Raw genomic sequence first — 22,982 nt, forward strand, 5'->3', positions numbered from 1 at the left:
ACTAAAATTAATTTTATTTAAATGCTTTATCAACTATTAACAAATTAATGAAAATAGATAGATATAAAATATAATGTTTTAACCTTGAGAAATGAATATTTAACTCTTCACATGTTTATTGAGATAATTTTTTCTATATTAAATTACTTGAAAATTTATGAATAGAAATTTTCTTTGCTTCTTATATTTTAGTTTACAAAACATATTAAAAAAATTAATTTAGAAAAAATAAAAAATTAAGAAATATTTAGATAAACTTTTATAAAAAATTAATTTTAGGAGCCATAAAAAAAATAAGAAACTTAATTAGTCATTTCTATAAATCGATAAAAAACTAGCAAATATTTATTATTCATAGTAATGTTTTTTAGATATCTTTATGTTTTTATAATTTGACACACTCTATCAAACGATATAAGAATATATTTTAATTACACAAATTTTAACGAACTGATTAATAGATTTAATTGAAAATAAGCAAACGCAATAACTGTGAATAAGATAGAATAATTAAAAAATAAGATTAAATAATTATATCAATTATAGCTAATATAAAATAATCAGAACTAATATATGCACCGTTTTAACTAGTTAAACGATACTTAGCAAACAGGCTAATAGTTTTGGGATAGATCTTAAAAATAAACGAATCTAAGTCATTATTTAGAAGAACAAAATCCTTAATTACAAAATGATTAATGTAAAATGAGGAAGGCAATAAGAGCATATTTTGACTCTAGACCATTTTCAACAAGTAAGAATTAAATTATTTTCTTTTTATTCAATATAATTGTAAAAATAATTTAACAAAAGTATAAGACGATAAATCTAAAAAGAACAACTCTTCATGCTCAAATAGTTACTCTAATGATAATAGTGATATTATTACAATGCATTCACAAAATTATCATCAATTAGCTAATGAAAGTGACCTAGAATATGATGAATAGTTAAGTTAATTATTAAAAGTTCCTATAATATAAGATGCTAACCTTCAAAATTCCAAACAATACATACCAAAGTAGTCTTTCGATATTCTTTAAAAAGCATACATTGAATTATAGCAAAAGTATTTCAACGGTAATTTTAATTATTTGTAGAACTTAAATTTTCTTAAGTTAATATTTTAAGAAATTCAATTAATACTACTTAATAATTAGATTTTATTATATAAATTATTCATAATAATTTTAAATTTTTGTTTATAGTTAGGGAGGAAATAAAAGAAAACTAGAATTAATTATGTTCTTTGTTAAGTGAATTAAAATCATAGTAACAAAATAATGCATAGTTATCGAACTGTAGCTAATTAAGTGAGTAGAGTATAAGCTCAAAGCTTGAAGAGAAATTTACAAGTTAAATTAATAAGGCTTTCAGGATTATGTATGAAAATTTAAAGGAGGAATCAGAAAAAATAATTTAGTAAAAAGATAAGCAAATACAAGACTTGAAAGAGCAAACTGAATAGTTGTCGAAAGTAAATGAATTATTAATTTAGCAGAATGAGTAAAAAGAAAATGCATTAATGGATATTATACAGTATTATGGTATACTGAAGCAGTAAATAGAGAGTATAAAGCAAGAAAGAGAATTAAACTAAGAATCACCTTCCTTAGTTGTTACTCAAAGAAACTAGAACATAAAATAAGCTTTCGATTAAATGAATAATACAAATTCTAGTTTTTAAGTACTCTAAGAGTAAACCGAAAACGCTTATTCAATTCCATCATTCTCTTCTTCAAATAGTAAAAATATCACAGATAGCATTAAAAAAAGTGATCTTCAATTCTATTCTAAAAATGGTAACAATTAATCATATCAACTCAACCCAGGCTTTTCTTTTGCAATTAAAAGCTAGGGATGTTAGTAAGAGAGTGAAAAAAAATCAAAAGAAGAGAATTAATCAAATAAAGAAAACTCTTAAAATAGCATAACCAAGCATGAGCAAAAATAAAATAATGATAAGAAATAAATTACTAAGCAGTACGAAACGTTCAAAACAGAAGAGTGCGATAAAAATGAAGAACTAATTTATTTAGAGAATTAGTAAAAAATTTAAGTACTTACTTAAAAAGATCTTAATTAGCAATAGGATAAGCAACTCAATTAATAAAGCGATGCACAATATTACTTCGATGATTAAAGCGAAACAGTATTTGAAGATGTTTAAGGATAAAGCCTTTATGATCAGTAGTTTATTTCTAATCAATAAAATTAAAAGATGCAATAATTCGGAGAAGAGAACTATATTAGCAATGATATTTCAGCTTAATTTAATAATTAGATGAGTAATCCATAATAAAGAGACTGTAAGTATCAAATTTAATCAAATAGTACACCTAATAAGCAGTTTAGACAGCTAAATGATTATCTTCATTCTCATGAAATAAATTTTGAATAGGAATAATAAGAAATATAAATGATAAAATAAAAAGTGAAAAAATGCAATAGATTGAACATGTTATCAAAACTTAAAAAAGAAGTATTTTAGGAAGGACTTAAAACTGCTCTTATACCATCATCTATCTAAACAAATAGAAAGAGTAGTACTACTCCTAGAAAATTAATTTCTTCTATTAATAGTAGGGGTGGAGATTAAATACTATCAACTTCTAGAAATAGATCGTTTAAAGAAACCAATTAAAAGCATATTGATATCAGTCAAATAGATGATCCAATTTAGAGGGGTTTCATGATTATAGAAAATTTATATCACTCAATAGAAAGAAAATTTTAAAAATAAGAATAAGTTTGAATTTAAATAGTAAAAACACAAAATAAAAAATTATAACAAATACTTTAACTCTTCATTAATTGTGGAATATCCACCTCATTTTGTAGAGCTAATTTGTGGCCTTTTGGCTCTTAATTGAAAATTTGGTTATAAAATTATGTGGCTCTTAATTCATGAAGAGTTAGAGTATATCATTATATATATAATATATTTTTTTCATCGTTGATAATATTATCAACTTTAAAAAAATTTATCTTAATTAAAATATTTGATTATAAATTTATATGTAATTCAGTAAATAATTAAAATTTGGATCTTATTATATTAACTCTAATTTAAAAATGCAATCAAATATAAAATTTTTTCTTTATTTCCTTAAAAAGCATAATATATTTAATTTATCAGAAAGAATTTAAGTTTATAAAATGAGAAGATCTCAAAACCCATTTTTGAGAAGCAGAGTCTTTGTGTAAATTTATTTTACAGAAATTTCCATCTAATAATGAACCAGGGTTAACAACAGGAACTTTGTAAATATTATTTCTTCCATGAGAATCATGAGTATGACCATGAACATTGACTATAACTTGTTAAGAGTAGCTTTACAATAATTTATCCAAATATTCAGAGCCACTATAAACATGTTAATCACTAACAGATTCTGTTTTCACAATAGTAGTTGAAGAGTTGTATGGACCTACGTGTGTCATAAGAATAAATTGCTTTTATGGTTCATTTTCAAATTATTTTTTGAAGAATTCATTTGCATCATCTTCTAATTCCTTTTCTGAATCGTAGGGATAACCATCCCACAATTTAGTTTTTACTCCATTAGGAAATTAGTAGCCTGGGATGCTTCCTCCAAAACCTTTTAATTTAATTTAATACAACTTAAAATAAAACTTTAATAAATAACTTTAAGATTACCAACTACTGATAAAGTTTGATTTAATTAGAAAGCCTATTTATGTATATTGAATGAATGCTGTGTCATTCTAGGTAATTCTGAAGATTTTTTATGTGCATCAAACATCGTTTAAGGATCATGATTTCCAGGTATAAGTAAAAGAGGGCATGATAGAAACTCTAAAAAATTTAATAAATTTGTGATACGAGCTTCTGATTAGCAGCATTCATTAAGATCTATATTGTTTTTATCTTAGAAAAGATTATCGAAATCACCTAAAATAAATGCATAATCTATTATGTCGTTATTGTAATCTTTATGCCATCCTTTAAGTTTTTCAATTTTTTTGTGATCCAAATGAATATCAGAAAGTAGTAATATAACCAAATCCTTTTCTTTTTTATCTCCGTACGCAAAAGGATTCAATGGTATTCTACCACTATCTGTTATTATTTCTTTCTCAATCATATTTCTTAGTATTTCTTTACTTGCTTACTTGTTTGATATTTTTTTAAAAAAAATTTATTTGATTTATCGTATGAATCTTTTATTATTACAAAGAAATTTAAAAGATACAATGTTGAATTTTTTATCAGAAAAGAAATTAATAAAATAACTCAAATAATATTTTTCAATAATCTGATTAAGTGTCTAATTTTAATTAATAATAATTACTGAAAAATCTATTTTTTTATTAAAATGCTAAACTATAAAATAAATTACTCTTTTTTAATATTTAGTTAGTAGTTTTTTTAATTGAATAGAAAATGATTTTTATTATTATTATTTATTTATTACTTATACATAACAATATATTTTTATATAAAATTTTTACATTTATAAAGGCATCAAAATAATTGAAAATATTCATTATAATATCTAAAACTTAAAAATCAAAATATTTTTTCTTAAAACATCTAGAATTATTTGTTTTTATTTTGAAACAGAATCAGAAATAAATAAAATCTTTATCTCTAGGATTGAAATGGAGATCTGAAGGATCATCTTTGATTCTGTATGATTCTACAAATTCTTAACCTTTATCTTTGTACATTAATACGTGAGCTAAGCCAATTCTAGCCTTTTTTCTTTTTTTATATAAATTTTTTATCTAAAAAATGCAAATAAATCTACTTTCAAAAATACTATAAAGCAAATCATTAAAATGTTTAATTTATGTAAATAGTATACCTTTCAATTTTAATCTTTTTTTCATCTGTTAGCTATTTATTTTCTCTAAATTCTTCTCTGATAGCCATCATAATTTAGAATCTGTTCTTAGATGGATAATATTTCATATTTTTTAATAGTAATCTGTAAATAGTTTTAGTAGTCAAATTTGCTACATCTGCTAAACTATTAGTGCTCATTAAATATAACTTTTTGTTTTTAAAATTTAAAAATTAAAGAAACTATGCTTTTAGTTACTTTTTATAAGAATTTCTATACTATCTATTTATTATTAATATAAAAAAGTAAATATGTTTTCAATCTTAATATTGGAAATAATTTACAGACTTATAATCAAAACTAATCAAATTAAATATTTTTTGAAATTTATAATACCAATTAGAACTTTACTATGTAAAATTAAATATCTATTATTAAAAAAAAAAAATGCCTTCACTCGGGATCGAACCGAGGACCGTAAGATCTTCAGTCTTACGCTCTCCCAGCTGAGCTATAAAGGCTTAACAATTATTATCTGCTTTATTCTAAAAATATTTAGTTAAATTCTTATTTTCTTTAAAATCAAGATTATAATTTAATTTCTTCTATTATTAAATACTATGTCTTAAAATATCTGTAAAATAAATATTTTAAAAACTTACTCTCTCATATAATTTACCAAGAAATATTAAACTATTTTAAAGTAATTCAATTTAAAATCCTTTTTATATATTTTTGTTTAGAATATTAACCTTAAAAATTTTAATCAGAAAAAACAAAAAAACAATTAATTCTTTTTAAAAACTTTCATATTTGATAAAAATAGTAAAAAAGAACAAAAAAATAAATGAGCCTATCTCAATCTGTCATAGTTTAGCCAATAAAGAAAAATAAAAATAAATAATAATGGAATGAAGAGAAATAAGATAAATAATCTGTCGAAAACTTTAATAAACTTGACAAAATGTCAGATTTGTTTTGTAATGACCAAGTTAGATTGAAGTACAATTTTAACAAAATAATTTAGGATATGCAAGATTTTCTTTAAAAGGTGAGTTTATAACAGTTAAAGCCTCCATTTTTGCACAATACATTTGGCCTTTGGAGAAAAACAAGCTTTGAAAAGTTAGATATATTAGTTAGATTTTGTACTTTCAAGCAATAATAAACTTGGAAAAAAGTTTTTTATGAAAGAGTAGATCAAGAATTGTTTTAATAGTATATTTTAAGACTTCAAGAACCGTATATGAATTAAATACTCTATGAAAATTATTAAATTCCTCAATAACTAGAGCCTAACCTTCTTAAAAAGACACTTCAATTATGTAATTATTAATTGAATTTTTTAAGCAAGACAGGTAAACTTTGATAAAATATAGAATCTATATTTATAAAATAGACTAAGAATTATCAGATCTATCATAAGTAATTCGTGAATGGTGTATTTAATTAGAAATCACTTTTGACATCATTGATAGAGTCAATTTATATTAAATATGTAACACTAAGCAATGGTAATTTATATTCTTATCTTACTTTACAAGTATATTAACACTATTATAAATATATTAAAAGCTTTTACATTAGTGATAACATTAAAAAAGAATTTGATATCAACAAAATTCAACTAGATTCTATTAATAAGAAGGGTTATAATTTTTAAGATTTTCTTATGAAAAAGGCATTAGTGTTTGGTGTGAGGAAATTATAAGGATTATTTAAATAAAAAGGATTGACTTGGGGCACTATACTAACTGTATTATATTCTATAGCTGCAGGTACTGCTAATCCTGTTATTGCCATATTAATTGGAAGTGTAATAAAATTTTTAAACATTTAGAAAGAAATCAACTAAATTTAAATAATATTTTAACAGATGGGTAATTCAGTAGTTGGAAACATTCTTTCAGTAGTTTCAGATTATCTTGAAAAAGATGATAAAAAAAAATTAATAAACAACCTAATAGTAGAGTTGAATCCAATAGTTAAAAGTTTGAAACAATAAAACGAAATGTGTGAAGTAAATATATTAAAATGTTTTGAGGCCAGTAATGAAAGCGATTATTTATTAGCTAAAGAAGGTATTTTTTTATTAATAAACAAAAATTTAACTATTTTTAATAGAGCTAAAACATAGTATAGAAAAATTGATGGAAAATGATATTGATGAATATACATACTCAAAAGGAGTGCTGTTATAAGAAAAGCAAGTAGGAGAATGGAATGTGATAGATTATGCTGAAGATTTAGAAGAAGATGTGTAAGGAGATTTTGCTTTGATTGATCTACCTTCTTAAAACAAGAAAAATAATTTGTGAATGCCACTATAAAAAGCTTTGAATATGGGAATGAATGTTTTTAAAAAAGCTTTGAACTGATTTCAATAATTAATTTTTTAATTTTACATGAAGAAATTCTAATGATTTGATTAGACTTAAAAATTATTACTTACTTTATAAAAATACCTTACTAATTAATTATAAATTAAATGTAAAAAAATATATATATAATTAATATATAATATAGTCTAAGAATAAACTATTATAATTTTATTTTAATTATTAGGATTATTTTAAGCTTTCACTCACTTTTTTTCCCTTCCTATTGAGTTTCTGTTTCCTTTTTTTATGATTATTATTCATTTTATTTTGTTTCAGCAACATCTATATGTTCTTCTTTGCATTAGGCCTTCATAGGATACTCTCTTGCTCCAAAAATAGTTGTTCCAATTCTAACATTAGTTGATCCATAAAGAATCTAGTTATATAATTTTTTTGTTAATTCATTAAAACTACTAAAAAAATATTATTTATTTTACTGCTTTTTCAAAATCTTATGACATTCCCATAGATAGCTCTATTTCATCTTTGTTCAACTTAAATTTCTCACATATTTCTATTTTCAAATCGTAAAGTTGCTAATTTAAAAGATTAAATAAAGTGATTTAGAATGTTTTATTGAATTAACAATTGTTTTACAATAAATGCGTTCTCATCCCCTTCATATCCTATTGTCATCAAACCTGAAAACCTTTATATTTAAATATTTTAGAATTATATTAGAATATTTTAATTACTCTAAATTGGGACATTGTGTCATAATAAACTCTACAAGAGCTGGAGCATCTTCAGTACTTACTCCTGATTTGGCTTATTTTAGTTTTAAAAAACAAATTAGATTTTATCATTTAAAAGTTTGCTTTTTACTGTCTTCAGTACTTGTTTTGACTTGAATTAAAACTTTTAACTTTTTGGATAGCTTCTAGCATTCTTTATTTACCTTAGTTGCCAACCTGAAAATAATAAAGAAATAAGTAATTTAAAATTAAAATTATGCTCTACTTTATTGAATCTATTGTTTCAAGCATGTACAGATTTGGGACAAGTACTTATTTAATCTTATTTGTTTGTAGATGTCCAATATAATGCCATTTTATGTCTTATGGAAGCTATTTTTAATAATCAAACATTAATTAATTGATTTTTGTTTTATTTATAATTACTTTAGGTGCTTTTGTGACAATTTCATCAACATAATTTTCACCGAAATGTCTTAAACCAGCGTCATAAGCTTGCTACAATAACTCAAGAGGCTTTGTCTTAGAAGCACCTACTATTGTGCATCTACTGGTTTTAGTACTATTTTTTATAGCTGAATTAACTTTATCGATAACTTGCTTTAAAGATTTAGCTATTGCGGTCTCCATTTTTATCTTAATGAAAAATATAAAAAATATCTATCTAAGTTTATTAGTAAATTTGATTTATTTTTGATAAAAAATTTGTAAGTATAAAAAGTAAAATTGATATTTCTGGAACTCTTCTAATTTTCTGGCATTATTCAGCAAAAAGATTGAATTAAATATAATTGCATCAACTCTAAATTGATTTGCAAAGTTTGAATCTCTGGAAGATCAAATGACGAATATCTTATAAATGGATTTTCATTTTTTTCTCTAAAAATTCTTTTTTAAATTGCAGTATTTTTGTTATATTTTTTAAAAAGCTATTTAAATGAATTTTATATTTGATCTTGACAATTGTTTATAAAGAAAATAAAAGTATGAGATCTTTAATGATTATTGATAGGATATATAAAATTTTTATGGTATTTAATAACTAAAATTATTCAAAGAATAAAATCATAAAATTTCTTCAAATTTGCTAGAAATAGAATAGAGCATTTGAAGTTTAATAGGAATTATATCCTGTATTATAGTCTCTGTCTCATATTCTACTTAAATATTGATGCTTTCTTAATCTATTAATCTATAGCTTAGCCAAATAACTATTTTTAAAAATAATATGTACATATATACATATAGTTCAAGAAATTAAAATTACTTTTAGCATTTTTCTCATTATAATTAGTCAATTGTTCTGTTAAGTTTTCTATGATAGCCTTAATGTGAGGTTTATATTAGTCACATTTTAAAAATCTATATTTAAGTAATTTAAAACGGTAATTCCAGTTTTAGCATAAATCATCAATAGTTTTGATATCATCATTTTAGTTTTGAACTTAGCAGAATTCTGAGCACCTTTTTTATGAGAATAAATCTTTTTCTATGCAAATATCAACGAATTTGTTTAAGGTTAGAGCTTTTTCTCCTGTTTTTGGGTTAATAATGTCAGCTTCTTCAGAGAATTATGATTAAACAATCTGTTTGTCATATTTTTTTTTCTCAACATATTTATACATTAAATCAAATTCATAATACTCAATCGTATCATTTTTGTCAAGCTTTTATTAAAATTTTTTTTCATGTTTATGAATTTTTTAAATAAATATTACATCACAAGCATAAAATATTTCTGAAACATGCTTTTTACATTCAGCTTTCGTTTTTTCATAAAAAGAAATTGCAATATTCATAAACGTCTCAAATCTAATACCGTTTTCTACTGTATATATTATTTAAAGATATTTATAAAAATCAATTAAATTTAATTTACCTTTAGCACTGCTACTTAAATTTTGATTATGTTAAGTTTATTTAATATTTAAAACTAAATCTGAATAATTTTTTTATCCTAATTTAAATAAAACAATTTAATGTAAAATTCCAAGCAAAATATTTTCAATAAATTAAAAAATATTTTTAAACTAATGGTTTTTTTATATTTAGGCCAGAAAATTAAAGAATACTATTTTTTTTACCTTGATTAATAAAGATTTATGGTACTTAAAAATATTTTTATTCTTAAAATGTATTAAATAAAATAGTTTATCAAATTTATTAATTAATTCAAGTAATAAATATATTGATTTATTTTATTAAAAAATTAATTTTTATAATTATTTTTACCTAATTTTTCTTTAAAGAAATCATCAATAAATGGGTAAATTTTGTCATAGGTAATTAAGGTATCTTCTTAAAGATTGCATATTTAATTGATTTGTAACTCATAAAAGTACTGTATAGCTTTGATATAAATATGATAGTTAGTGTCATCATAATGATCAGAAATACCACAATAGATAGCTGAAGATTTCAATCTTGGAGTTTGATTTCTATAAAAATATAAGCTTTTAAAAATTTATTTGAGCTTATTTTCGGCAACAGTCTTAAGACCATACTTTTAAAGAATTAAATCATAGCAACACGTATGTAATGGAATTCTGTTAGAATTTTCATTTTTTACCAACTCTTAATAAACACCGCTGAGGAATTTAATAATTGTGTTCATTGGTAATTCTGGTTTTTTTATCTTATCTCTCTGCTGGTAAATAGAATTTACAAGTTTTTATGATTATTCTTAGTTTGGACTAAAAAATCTTTTCTATAAGACTTTTGAATTTAGCACTTTTTATTTATTTATTTTTTTAAAAATTATAAAAAAACTCTAACAAAAATTTTAATTACTTGATTAGTCAAGAGCTGATATTTATTATTAAACTTAACTTGGTGATACTGATTACTTGGATGCCCTAATACTCATCTTCATATTTTATTAGATTGCTTTTTTTCTGATATCATCTGAGGCCCTTGCTTTGTTCACCACACTAGCAAAGCTCATATTCATATTAACTGAGTTTTTATGACTTCCAAAATTAGAATTTTTTGAAGTTTTTCTAACTTTTATGTTATCTAGTTTAATGCCAATTAACGAATTTAGTAAATCTTTAATAGATTTTCCATTCTATAATATTAATAAAATACAAAATATAGATAATTAGATTGATAAATATATTAAATTAAGTTAAATTACCTTTTAGGATTCAGGTGATACGAATAAACTTTGCTTTCTATCTTGTTCTTGATTATGCTTAAGTTATTATCTTTGTATAATTTTCATTAAGTATTTACTTAATCTTCTTTAGCCATCAGGATCTTCACTATCATCATCTTCATCATCTGAGCTATCATCAGTTTCACCTTCTGAGCTGCTATCATTATGCCTCTCATGTCTCTTTTTACCATCTTGTTTTTCTTCTGCATCATCTTAATCACCTATTAATTGTTTAGCTTTAATTCTATCTTACTCTTCTTATCCATCTTCGTTTGGTGTTTAGTTATCATCTATATTTTGATTTTCTTATTGAGTCCCTTCTAAATCGTTTGCTTAATTTTTCTTAATTATTTGCTTAACCATTCCCTTAAAGAAACTCTTTATACTTTTTTATTCATTCTTCACTTTTTCTTTAGCAGAGCTAAGCTCATCTTATAAATGGCAAATCATTGTGTTTTTCTTTTTAAATTTTGATTTTATTTGAAAATAATTCCAAAAAAATATTTTACTTTTTCATATTTCTATTTAACATTTTTATAATGTGATTTCATATCTTCGATTTCAACTTAGCTCTCTTTATACTTAAGTTCCCATTCAAATTTTTCATTTTAAAGTTTTATATTTTCATTAGCGATAGCATTTAGAGTTTCAGACATTTTGATATATGCTTCCAACTACTTTAAAGCATTTTTAATAGCATCTACAGCTTCCATTTTTTATTCAAATTACATCTCTCCTGTCTTTATAATTTCTAAAGCTTTTTCGTATTAAGTAGAAAGACTAGAATTATCTCCACCTTATACTTGATCTAATTTATATTTTAAAGTTAAATATCATGATTGGCTTACTATATTTTAATTAATACCAAATTTTGTCAATTCATGAATTAGAACATTTATTTGTTCACATTCTGATAATCTAATATATTCAGTTTAGACTTCTTATTCCCTAAGTTCATACTATAAATCATCATCATCGTCTAATGTACAAAGCTCTAATAAATTCAATTTTTAATTAACATAATAAATTTTTTAATTTTATTATTTTATTTAATAAAAAAAATCTATTTAGTTACATTTCAATTTTTCTCTTTTTTCTTCATTTGCTTCTTGCTCTATCAAAAAGTCTAACTCTTCTTGAGATGTTTTATTTATCTAATTTTTTAATTCCTCTTACAAGTCCTAATCTTCTTTTTCTTAATGATTTTCTTCTTCAGTATTGAAGATCAAATTTCCTATAAAAGTGTATATTTTTAAAAATCAGTAAAAAATTTATCTTTGTTTTACTTCTGTTTAGTAAATGAGAAACTACAGAGATTTTTGAATTTTTGAATTCTTCTTTCGTTTCTTCCTCATTCTAACTCCTTATTTTGTGTAAATATTATGGTGTTTAAGATACTTCTTCCTAATCATCTTCTACAGGCTAGTCTTCTGATAACTAAGATTAATTCATTTCATCTTAGCTGTTATCTTCATCTCTTTCTTCCTTTCTCTGTGATGATCTTGGTGATTGAAGACCAAATCTACTAGTTTTTGATGAGGTTCTAATTCTATTTGAAGCTTTTTTTTCTTATTTTTTATGTTCTGAATTAATCAATTTTAGTTTTAGTTTTTCTTAAATAACAGCTTCAAGCTAATTTCTAAGATCCTCTTCCACATTTTTATGCTTTTTTATTTCTAAATCTGCATTTAAAAGTTTCTTCTTAAAGTAACTAGTAGCTTCGGTTAATATTTAGATTTCTTTTTACTATTCATCAAGCTTTGCCCTATCTTTTTTTCTTTCCTACTCCAGAAGAGCTATTTATTGGCCATAAGCTTTATGCAATCTCGAAGTATCATCTAAGAATTCCTTATTTATTTTTTAGAAGAATAGCTTTAGGTAAATAAAATTAAATATTATTTACTTATTCCAATTTACTATGATATTATTAGTTAGCTGTCTATCCCTTGAGTATTAAATCAGTGTAAGCAATCCACACTTTTTCAAATAATGTTCCCCTTTCTAAACAAGAAATTTTTACTTATCTTATTAGTTCCTTTAGACAAGCTGTGTAAATAACTTGGTAACCATCTAGAAGTTTTTATTTTGGTAAATCTTTTTGTTCAGAGAGATTATGCAGCATATCATTCAACCAAATCTCAAGATCCTAAACCTTAAATATAATAAAAATCTCAATATTTACAATAATAAGATATTTAATTTTTTTAATTACATCTTTCCTCGAAATGGGTAAATTAGAAATTTAGAATGGAAGCTTTGACTGAAGCGAGCCCATTTAAGTTGTTGACGTGTCGTTTCCTTCAGTAAGAATACGCTAATTAGATCCAGATAAATAATTCTTTTAAGATCTATTAGTTTTAGTTTCATTTAAATTTGAGAATGAGTTCTAAAAAATCGAATTTTCTTCTGTTTTTGTAGCTTTTGATGAGTTATAAAATTGGTTTTAACCAGCATTGAAAGCTCTATTTGAGGCTAATGAAATATTATTTAATATCTCTTTATGATTTTAGATATATTGGTTTTCATTCTCTTGATCTTTTTCTTTATAAAATCTGTCAATTTAAATCTTTTTTTCAATATTATCTATGTCAGAGTCATACTTTGCATTTTCATGTGATATTTCATAAACTAATAAAAAATAAAGTTAACTAATAAGTAAAGAGTAAATTATTTGAAAAATATGAATTTACATTGTAGGTATACATTGTTTTTCTTCTTCTTTGTATTATTCTAAGTTGATAGATAGATAGATATTTATATTTTAAGAAGATAACAATTATTTTTAAAAAAATTACCATTATTTAAAGTTATCCATCAAAATGAATAATACTGTTAGATGCTTCCTTCAAATCCATTTCTATCTTTGGACTTTTTTGTATGTAGGAAATATCATTTAGATTCAGTAATGTACGATCTTTTAATTATTTTTTATCCTCTTGAATCATGTCCATTATTTTAATGTTATGATTTTTTGCTTAAAGATTTTAAAGTGAGTAATCATCTTTTTATATTGTTTAAATTTTTTAAAATAATAATTTTATAAAAAAAGATAAGATTACTTCTCAAGGTCTTTGAATCTAATAAATTAACTCCATTCATTCCTTTTAAAATAGATTCGTTGTTAATCAGTTAAGTGCTCAACGATATTTGCTTTTTTCTACTAGTACCTTGATTAAGTAAAAGCGTGAATAAAGTTTAAATAGGTTTTTTAAGTGAAAAGTTACTTGTTTAGATTTTTTAAAGAAGATATTTAGGGATACTATGTTGATCATTTATAGATTAATTATGTAGCTGTTTTGAAATATTCGATATATTAAGAGCTGGTAGATTTATAGATTTATCTTTAAATTGCTTTGCATCTTAAAAATATTCATTATTCTTAATGATCGTTTATGAATGGCTATCCTGCTTTGTAATATTTTAAGATAAACTTTTGTGTAATTTTTCCCCTTACTACTAATGTATTATTGGTTATTAGGGTTAATTGATTTCTAAATCTGAATTAGAAGTTTCAACATCTTTAAAATTAAACAGGACTTTGTATTTATCAACCTTTTTTTAAACTTTTTGGTTTGCCTAATATTACAAAAGTAAAAAACCTTATTATTCATGCTATGATTTATTTATTTTATTTGTAATATTTTACTTTCATCGCCTTTTATTTGTCTCAGCTGCCTTTTATTATTTAAAAAACTTTTAGGTTTTTTCAATTATAATTGAATTAGCAGTTTTTTGCAGATTAAATTAATATTTTTTTTACTTTAATTTTTTATTCTACTAAATTTACAAAAATGCTAGCAATTATTTTAATTATTTGATGTTGAAAATAATAAAATAAAGTTGTTTTGCACAAAAAGAATTGTCGATATATAAATAAATGTTATATTAAAAAAATCTGAAATAAGAAAATTTATATTCTGTTTAATCTTTCTGTTTGTTTATAATTATTAATTAAATGCTTATCTTTATATATAAATTTAATATAATTTATATAAATAAATAATTATTAAAACGTTTATTAAGTATGTAACAAATAAATAAGAAAATGAAATTGATATTTAGATAGGGTATATTTTTTTATTAATTAATTGATATAGTTATTTAGTTATAAAATAGGATAAGATTTATTTTTAGATTAATTGATTTATTAAAAAATGATCACTGGCTGATCTATTCAAATTTATAAATATTCGAGCTCTGTAATATGCTAAAATACCTTCTTTGTGTAATTATTTATCAAATCTTGGAATTCCTACTAATCTTAGGGGTCAATTTAATTGGTATATTTTTCAATAGGTTAAATGATAAACTTAATAAATTAAGATGAAAGAATTTGGTTATTTATAACATAATTGAGAAATTCTTATGAATTAGTAAATTTTGTCATCATTTTTTCAATTATTCTTTCGCATTGCTTATACTTATTCTGTTCTTATCCTAGTTTGACACACAAAAATTTTTGAAATTGAAAAATAAAGTCATTTAGTGTTAAGTTTTGAAAGAATCTTTGTCTTTAAGATTCTATTTTTTATTCAATTACTTTTAGATAATTATCAGTTTAACTGCATAGTCCCTATAATAGAATCTTATGTATTTTTTTTTGCAAGCGATTAATTTCTTATTTAATTAAATCATAGTTCTTTCCACACTTTTTTTCACTATTTTTTTACGAAACCAAGGATTAAGCATTTTATTCTTCAATTTACATTACATCATTTTTAATGTTCTCTAAGGCTTATTTATTTTATTCAAATTATAGCTCACATTCTTTAGAAGGTTAAAGTTGCTTCTTGTTTTCATTCTTATTTTCATTTATTAATGTTGTCTGACTAGTATCGTCTTGACCTTCAATCTAATTTTGATTATTTTAGTAAGAATTAGTACTATTTTATATTTAGATCTGTGGTTGAGAGCTTTCAGAGTTAATATTTAAAATATTTTTATTGGGAGAATTTTATTATTTACTGTTTATAGAAGATAAAGGTAACTACAATTTTTAAATTTAAAAATGTTATTCTTTTTCAATTTAATTTTAGGAGATTTATTTTTCAAATTTGTTTTTATCTTAAAATGTATTTTCATTTGGAGAGTTTTTTAACTATTTTTTTAAATTAGGTAAATCATTCATTTTGTTGTTAACTAAAGATTTATTTTATAGCGATAGAGTCTGCTAATCTTAATTTGTAGCTATTATGCTAGATTGTTTGCTTTTTTAAAACTTTGATAAAATCCTTTACTTTACATTGCTTCGAACTTATTTATTTAATTTAATTTAAGATTTTTCAGGTAAGTTATCTTGATCTTAGGAGTTTTCTATTTTGACAGATTCGTTTTTAAATTAAGTCTAATTAAATAATTAAATTTTTAATTAATCATCCTAATTTTCTGTTTTGACAATACTGTTTTCTTCAGAGCTTCTTAATTTGTTTATTCTTTCAGGTGATTCTGGTTTTTAAGTCTAAGAATTAACATTTTAAATTACTTTTTACATTGTGACAGTTTATTATTATTAAACACAAAGCTAATTGGCCTAATTATAGCATTAATATTTGGGAATCCACTAATATGAGGGATAATTGTAGTAACTATTTTGATACTGAGTTGATGTAGTGCATACATAGTTGTTATTGTATATGTTGGGAGTAGAGGTAGTATATATTACAGGGTAAATGTTTGGCTAAGCATTATTTGTGATTTATTAAGTGGTTGTAGGAACACTATTTTAGTAATAGCTTGGATAAATAACCATAGGTACACTACTCTGCTAAATAGGTACTGGTTGCTTATAATCATTTATTTTTAAAGGAGAAACTATGTTATTCTACTAACATATTTATAAAGGATTAGAATATGGCATTTGATAAGGTTTTTTACTTGAATCATAATTAATTTCTGTTTATTATATCCCATTCGCTTACTTATTATCTAACAGTAATGGCTGATGTAGTTTTAAATAAGAATTTGGCTGTATTTATTACTATTTGCCATTCATTATTTGTTGTTATGATTCCATTATAGGAGGGAAATTACTTACTAGGGAGACGAAACTCATTTGCTAATAACTTAATTTTTATTTAAAAGTAATTATTAATTTTCTTCCCACACTCTTCAAATAAATTAGTAAATAATTATTAGTATGTTTGCAAAACAATTTATATGGATTAATTAACTAGTAAGTGATTTTTATATGTGATTTCTTGTAAAATATCTTTACTTTGATAACTAAACAGACTAATTTTTTTTCTATGACATGAATAAGTATAATAATTATAGAATTAGAGATATAAAACTATTGTGCTAACCAAATTGAAATTTTGTATCATCTAAGTATTTCGTGATAAAATATTGGCAATCTTAAGTTTACTCTTACTTATTCTAAAACTTTTAATGTAGATTTACAAAAATTAGCTTGTCCGATTAGTATTAAATGAAAAAATGTATAAATATTATACCAAAACGCATTTGGATGATAAAACACGTATTGTGATTTGCTTTATTAAATTTTTTATTTTTCTTCTATTTTATTAAACTTCAATCAATAATTGAGAAGTCAATCACATAAAATAGTGATAAAAAAAAATAAATTTCACTGCTTTAAACGCAATTCAATAACTCATAAAAATAAGAATACACAATTAATATTGAAGCACAATACCTACAATCATTATATAAATACCTAAAATACTTTGAAATGTAATTTCGTAAGCATAAATAAGAAAATATCCGTTTTTATTTTAGAAAATATGAATTTATTTTAAAACGAACTTTTTTACAAGCATCACTTGTTACAAAAATAAACTTTTAATTCAATAACTCTTAGACAAGAGCATAGACATATCAATATTTAAAAAAAAATATTAAACACCATACTTTGAATTTATTAATCTATATGAACATTATTTATTTATTTATTTAAATTGAAGCAAGATATTAATTTTGAAGAATTTTTATGTTCATATTTTTTTATTGAGTAATAATAAATAACCATAATATCTGGTTCCTTTTATAATATAAGTTAAAATTAATGATTTAATTAGTAAGAATAACGAAATCAATCCGTTTTGTTCTAACTTTCATTTTATCAAACAAAAGAATTATTTGTGTTTAAGATCTTAATTAAAAAAAACAACTAATTACAAATAAAAACAAATTTTAATGGATAAGTTATACAAAAATCATATTTTTTGGTAGATATATAGCAATTAAAAACGTTAATAACTAGTAAAAACATAATATCGAAATCTATTTAAACTTACATAAAACATAAATGGATATGATAAAATATTAGGAACCTTTCTCCAAAAGGAGATTTCTAAGCAGTACAAAGAAAAGTTGAGTGAATAAAATATAGAAAAAATTAGAAAATTCTTAGCAACAAACAGTAACGTTGAAAATATCTTAAAATAAATACTTTTAGACTTTCAGACAAGGACTAATACTCCATCTATGAAAACGATTGAGGCGATTAGAAATGCATATTTGCAATCAGGTTTACCTAAATTTGAGGCTGTTAAATCCATTTTGAAAGAAACAAGTCACTCACCCATTACTATTAGAGAATCACTAAAGGAAAATTTAACTTACAATATTCCAATCCCTCTAGATAGTAAAAAATAATTGTTAATAAACTCTATTAAATATCATCATCTCTACAATACTTTATTTAAGCCAAGTTATTATGACTTTATAGAGCCTAACAAATAACTTCTTTATCAAGAATACTGCTGAATCAAAACTACATAACCCTACTTTAGGTTTAGATTTAATTAAATTTAAATTAGAGATGATTCATAAATTTTGAATCGTATATATTCTATTTATATCTTTTAATTCTTTTTATACTAAAATTAATATTATTAAAATAAAATTCTAACTCATTATTTATTATATTCAACATGTTATTTAAAGACTTTTCTTTTTAATATTAAACATTTAATTTTTGTTTACATTTTAAAGTATTATAAAAAATTAATTATTAGTATTATTATAATTATTATTTTCAAATCAAAAATTCAGGCTAAAAATATTTTTTTTAATTAATCCAAGATATAATTTGATTATTTTATTTTAAAAATATTATCTAATATATTTTTTATTACAAACTAAAGTTCTTCATTCTTAATTGTAAATAATTAATTAAGACAATAGTATTATAAAATAATTGATGATATCTAAGCATACTGATATATTTTTAATTTTATTGTAAATCTTATACTTCAAAAGAATTCTTAATTAGTTCATTCTCAAATGTTAATTAATATTTTTAATGTATTTAAAGATATTTATCTACTACTGAAGTTATTTTATTTATATGCAAATATTATCATATATTAAATTCTAAAATGTTTAATTAATTTATGAAATTCTAATTAATAAATTATCTTCAAATTTATTTTATCATTTATCAAAAAATAAATATTTAAATTAAATATGTTTGCTTGTTTAAAATTATTTTTTTTGTTAGCTTAGTTATGTAAAAAGTTTTTGGACTAAACTTTAGCCAATTAAATGGCGTATTAATAATAATTTATAACCTTATTTTATTGAGCAAAGTAATTATTAGATTTTATTTATTATTTACTGAAAAAAAAAACAATTAAATAAGTGTTAAATAATTTATATTTTTGATAAATTTCTTTTCTTTTGAAATGAATCCACAAGATATATATCAAAGAAATCTAGAGATGCATCTACTTGCCACTCAATAGATGCCTATTGCATCAGATATGAAACCTCAATCTGAATCAGTAAATAGATTAGGTAATGATGATTGTTTCAGTTGATAAATATTTTTTTTTTAAATAGTTGCTTGACTAACTTTATATTAAACATTATTCATATTCTAAAACATTTTTTGTAAAAAATAGCCTATCCAGTTCCTTAGCAGTATACAGTAAACATTTAATTTAAATATTATTCTAGGTATTAAATATTAAATAAGAATTGAGATGATGAGCATCTCAAACTTAAGCAATAAGCCAAAAAGTGCTAAAATTTTAATTAGAATTAAAATTTTATATGGGCACAAAAGAAAGAAAAACTAACTTTTAAAAATGTTTTAAAGAATAATTAATTTACTTCTTTATAAATTAATATTAATAACTTAAATTTAATAAACCAATAGGATTTCAATGAAGCAAACTTTAACCCTAAGGTAAATTAAAATAATTGAACACTTTAGAGTTATTATACTGGTAACAATAAATTACTTATTTTTTATGAATAATAAAAGATAAATGAGAAATCAGTAAGTTTGAATAGAGGCTATGATGATTTGATTGCTTGGAAGCAAAAAGTAGAAGCAAAGAATGTACTTTTGAAATAGTACAAAGACTAAGAAGAAGAAAAAGAATAGACTGAGTAATATGTATACACAAATAACAATTCAAATAAGATTTTAGGAGATACAAGAAGCTAATAAAAAGTAATAAACAACAAATAAAAATATTTGTTCGCTAAAATTTTTTAACATAAATTGAAAGGTAGAGGATATCTTAATTATGAAAGGAGAAGAAAAAAAGTAAAAAATCATGTAAAAAGAATAAGAATTGTATGGTTAATTAGGAAAACCTCAAATTAATTAGTATTAATAAAATGATTACACTTAAAAAAATGTTTACACTAGGTATGTATGTTTTTGATGAGTTAAAAATAATTTATTTATAACTTATTTATATTAAATTAGGTTGTATGATAAGGCTGTAGTTAGCTAATAAAAATAGTAAGATGAAAAGAAAAAATAGCAAATAAAGGAAGAAAGGAAGAAGGCTTTATTAGCCAGTGAGCAAGAAAAGAAAAAGGAAACATAGTAAGGAAATTTTAATTGGAACTTAGCATTCAGACAACCCTAAAATCTTTTCTAAAAACCTAAAAATGCTTTAGAAAAAGCAGAAGAACAATAAAAGTTAATGGAGATTATGAAATAAAACTTTGAATTTGCAAGATAAAGCTTGTCTTCGAAAAAATCAATTGTAGAAATTTAAGAAAATGGACAAGTTTCTCCAGGATAGCTTAATTAGCTTGCTTAATCTATACAATAGTTTGAATCTAATTAAAATTAATTAAATGAATTTGAAGCTTCGTCCAAAAAAAACCAAGATGATTAGTAAAAAATTTGATTCATTTTTATAAAATATTGAAAATTCTATTGATAAATAAATAAGAAATATTTTATGTTTAAAAGGTTAGTTATTTCTAATTTCATTAATTATGAAGAAGAAGTTAAAAAGGAGGCATAGCATATTTAAGGCTCAAGAATTTAGAATTAGGATAATACATAGAATGTGGAATAGCAACATTAGGATGAAGATGTTAAGAAAGATAAAAGAATTATATTTTTAACTCCAGGAACAAGCAAGCCAATAGAAGCAAACTAATTAAAATAATAGTAAACAACTATTGGAGTAAATGTAATGAATCCTAAGTTTACTTTACTTACTTCTCCTAGTGATTAAGATTCGAAATATTAAAGAAATAATTAATTACGCTAGAAATCTTAATAAAATCTTAAAAGTAAAGAAGTTGAAGAAGGTTCTAAGCACACTTCCCAATTATAGAAGTAAAATTTGAATAAATCAAACAGTGTTGTTTCATATCTGCATTCAAATGAAATGAAAAAAAACAATGAAGAGTTAATTGAAAGAAAAGCAAGTCCACAATTTAAATAATTTTTTAAGCCTGTAGCATGGAGTCACGAAGCAGCCTTGTAACTTGCACAAAAAAGCGGCTCTCTTGAAGAAATTCCATAAGAACCTCTCGTTCATTCTAACTAAGCTATAAGAGGCACTCAAGCTCCATTAGCATTTAATTCTAAAGAAAGCTTTGGTAATATTGAATAAAATTAATTACAATCTTACATTCCTAGTCCTTAATAGTAATCACTTTAGAATATTGGAAAGCAAGTTCAATTTTCATAATCATAAATTGCTTTACAAAACTAAGCACAAAAATTAACAGAATAAAATATTGAAAGATAATATTCTGCTCACGATTCTTAACATAATTAGCAGAATCTTCTTTATTCTAGGGCTTTGAGTAAATAATTAGAAAACAGCATTAGTAATTCTAATGCTTAAGCTAATCCAAAATATGTTTATGTTAACTTTAATGATCCAAATTTACATTAGTAAATTTAAGAGGAAACTGATCCTTATAAGAAAAAGTTATTACAGTAATAATTAAAAGCTAGACAAATGACTTAAAAGGATATAGAAGAATAATAAAGAAAATTAAAGTAATGGCAAACAAAAAAAGATAGTAAGATTGAGAACAAAAGAGTTGAAAAATAATCCAACGAAGTTAAAGAATGTACATTTAAGCCTGATCTTAAACATTTATCAGAATCAGCAAAAAAGGCTATGATGCTAACGAATAACATAGAGTAATCGTTAAAATATAGTACTGTTTCTCCATCTAAAACTAAATTTGACTCCTATGCAGACGCAAGAAAGTATTAGCAAGACTTAAAGAAAACATTTTCTAAAGTAAATGAAAGTAAGCAATAATAATATTACAGTAATTAAACTACAGAAAATTATCAATAGTAAAACTATCAATCTCAAATTTAACAGTAAATTTCAGAACATCTGAACTAGCAATAATAAAGCATATAATCACATGAATTAGAAAAAGAATACAATTCAGATAATTTAATTGAATTCAATATGATTAACTAAGACACATAATCTTCAAATTGAGTCAGTATACTATTTTTTGTATTTAAATATTAAATAAATCTATAAGATAAATAAAAAATTAAGAACTAATTACTCAAATTATATTATTTAGATTCTTACAAAACTATATTTTTTTTGTATTAAGTTATCAAATTTATTTATAAATTATTTCAAGTTTTTTAGATTAATCTTGTACATTTGTTATATTTTCTTTAATTTTGTAAATCTATTTTTTTAAATTAATTTTTCAATTTATAATATTG

The 22,982-nt window shown here is 22.6% G+C and overlaps 9 protein-coding genes across 9 annotated transcripts; 4 read left to right on the forward strand and 5 right to left on the reverse strand. All coding sequences in view use genetic code 6, as the record gives it.

Moving 5' to 3' along the window:
- Nucleotides 1-573: 573 nt before the first annotated feature.
- Nucleotides 574-2,755, forward strand: TTHERM_00151840 (hypothetical protein; the record flags this gene model as incomplete). The annotated part of the gene is made up of 3 exons (XM_001021717.2): nucleotides 574-754; nucleotides 814-1,080; nucleotides 1,209-2,755. The coding sequence occupies 3 exons, from the start codon at nucleotides 574-576 to the stop codon at nucleotides 2,753-2,755; spliced, it is 1,995 nt and encodes a 664-aa protein (XP_001021717.2).
- A 380-nt stretch (nucleotides 2,756-3,135) lies between these two features.
- Nucleotides 3,136-4,109, reverse strand: TTHERM_00151850 (ser/thr phosphatase family protein; the record flags this gene model as incomplete). The annotated part of the gene is made up of 2 exons (XM_001021718.3): nucleotides 3,136-3,602; nucleotides 3,662-4,109. The coding sequence occupies 2 exons, from the start codon at nucleotides 4,107-4,109 to the stop codon at nucleotides 3,136-3,138; spliced, it is 915 nt and encodes a 304-aa protein (XP_001021718.1).
- Nucleotides 4,110-4,590: 481 nt separating this feature from the next.
- On the reverse strand, nucleotides 4,591-5,011 carry TTHERM_00151860 (complex 1 protein, LYR family protein; the record flags this gene model as incomplete). The annotated part of the gene is made up of 2 exons (XM_001021719.3): nucleotides 4,591-4,729; nucleotides 4,833-5,011. The coding sequence occupies 2 exons, from the start codon at nucleotides 5,009-5,011 to the stop codon at nucleotides 4,591-4,593; spliced, it is 318 nt and encodes a 105-aa protein (XP_001021719.1).
- Nucleotides 5,012-5,658: 647 nt separating this feature from the next.
- TTHERM_00151880 (hypothetical protein) lies at nucleotides 5,659-7,129 on the forward strand (the record flags this gene model as incomplete). The annotated part of the gene is made up of 5 exons (XM_001021720.3): nucleotides 5,659-6,136; nucleotides 6,211-6,325; nucleotides 6,387-6,627; nucleotides 6,688-6,892; nucleotides 6,936-7,129. 5 exons carry the CDS (start codon nucleotides 5,659-5,661, stop codon nucleotides 7,127-7,129), a joined length of 1,233 nt encoding a protein of 410 aa, XP_001021720.1.
- Nucleotides 7,130-7,391: 262 nt separating this feature from the next.
- On the reverse strand, nucleotides 7,392-8,517 carry TTHERM_00151890 (pyridoxal phosphate enzyme, YggS family protein; the record flags this gene model as incomplete). The annotated part of the gene is made up of 7 exons (XM_001021721.2): nucleotides 7,392-7,568; nucleotides 7,630-7,728; nucleotides 7,790-7,841; nucleotides 7,888-7,960; nucleotides 8,018-8,103; nucleotides 8,153-8,259; nucleotides 8,314-8,517. The coding sequence occupies 7 exons, from the start codon at nucleotides 8,515-8,517 to the stop codon at nucleotides 7,392-7,394; spliced, it is 798 nt and encodes a 265-aa protein (XP_001021721.2).
- A 435-nt stretch (nucleotides 8,518-8,952) lies between these two features.
- TTHERM_00151900 (hypothetical protein) lies at nucleotides 8,953-14,696 on the reverse strand (the record flags this gene model as incomplete). The annotated part of the gene is made up of 18 exons (XM_001021722.2): nucleotides 8,953-9,098; nucleotides 9,155-9,554; nucleotides 9,606-9,715; nucleotides 9,767-9,844; nucleotides 10,120-10,617; nucleotides 10,678-10,954; nucleotides 11,024-11,503; nucleotides 11,554-11,852; nucleotides 11,910-12,038; nucleotides 12,120-12,278; nucleotides 12,331-12,892; nucleotides 12,948-13,196; nucleotides 13,257-13,672; nucleotides 13,735-13,774; nucleotides 13,840-14,045; nucleotides 14,104-14,211; nucleotides 14,269-14,620; nucleotides 14,691-14,696. 18 exons carry the CDS (start codon nucleotides 14,694-14,696, stop codon nucleotides 8,953-8,955), a joined length of 4,515 nt encoding a protein of 1,504 aa, XP_001021722.2.
- Nucleotides 14,697-15,218: 522 nt separating this feature from the next.
- Nucleotides 15,219-17,219, reverse strand: TTHERM_000151909 (hypothetical protein; the record flags this gene model as incomplete). The annotated part of the gene is made up of 1 exon (XM_012798998.1): nucleotides 15,219-17,219. The coding sequence occupies exon 1, from the start codon at nucleotides 17,094-17,096 to the stop codon at nucleotides 15,219-15,221; it is 1,878 nt and encodes a 625-aa protein (XP_012654452.1). The 5' UTR covers nucleotides 17,097-17,219.
- Nucleotides 17,220-18,199: 980 nt separating this feature from the next.
- TTHERM_00151910 (hypothetical protein) lies at nucleotides 18,200-18,845 on the forward strand (the record flags this gene model as incomplete). The annotated part of the gene is made up of 2 exons (XM_001021723.3): nucleotides 18,200-18,650; nucleotides 18,826-18,845. The coding sequence occupies 2 exons, from the start codon at nucleotides 18,200-18,202 to the stop codon at nucleotides 18,843-18,845; spliced, it is 471 nt and encodes a 156-aa protein (XP_001021723.2).
- Nucleotides 18,846-19,629: 784 nt separating this feature from the next.
- On the forward strand, nucleotides 19,630-22,740 carry TTHERM_00151920 (hypothetical protein; the record flags this gene model as incomplete). The annotated part of the gene is made up of 7 exons (XM_001021724.2): nucleotides 19,630-19,804; nucleotides 19,912-19,937; nucleotides 20,169-20,198; nucleotides 20,277-20,468; nucleotides 20,527-20,669; nucleotides 20,730-21,149; nucleotides 21,228-22,740. The coding sequence occupies exons 1-7, from the start codon at nucleotides 19,693-19,695 to the stop codon at nucleotides 22,738-22,740; spliced, it is 2,436 nt and encodes an 811-aa protein (XP_001021724.2). The 5' UTR covers nucleotides 19,630-19,692.
- Nucleotides 22,741-22,982: the final 242 nt, after the last annotated feature.

Source organism: Tetrahymena thermophila, assembly GCF_000189635.1.
Source record: "Tetrahymena thermophila SB210 genomic scaffold scf_8254545, whole genome shotgun sequence".
Taxonomy (NCBI): Eukaryota; Ciliophora; class Oligohymenophorea; order Hymenostomatida; family Tetrahymenidae; genus Tetrahymena; species Tetrahymena thermophila.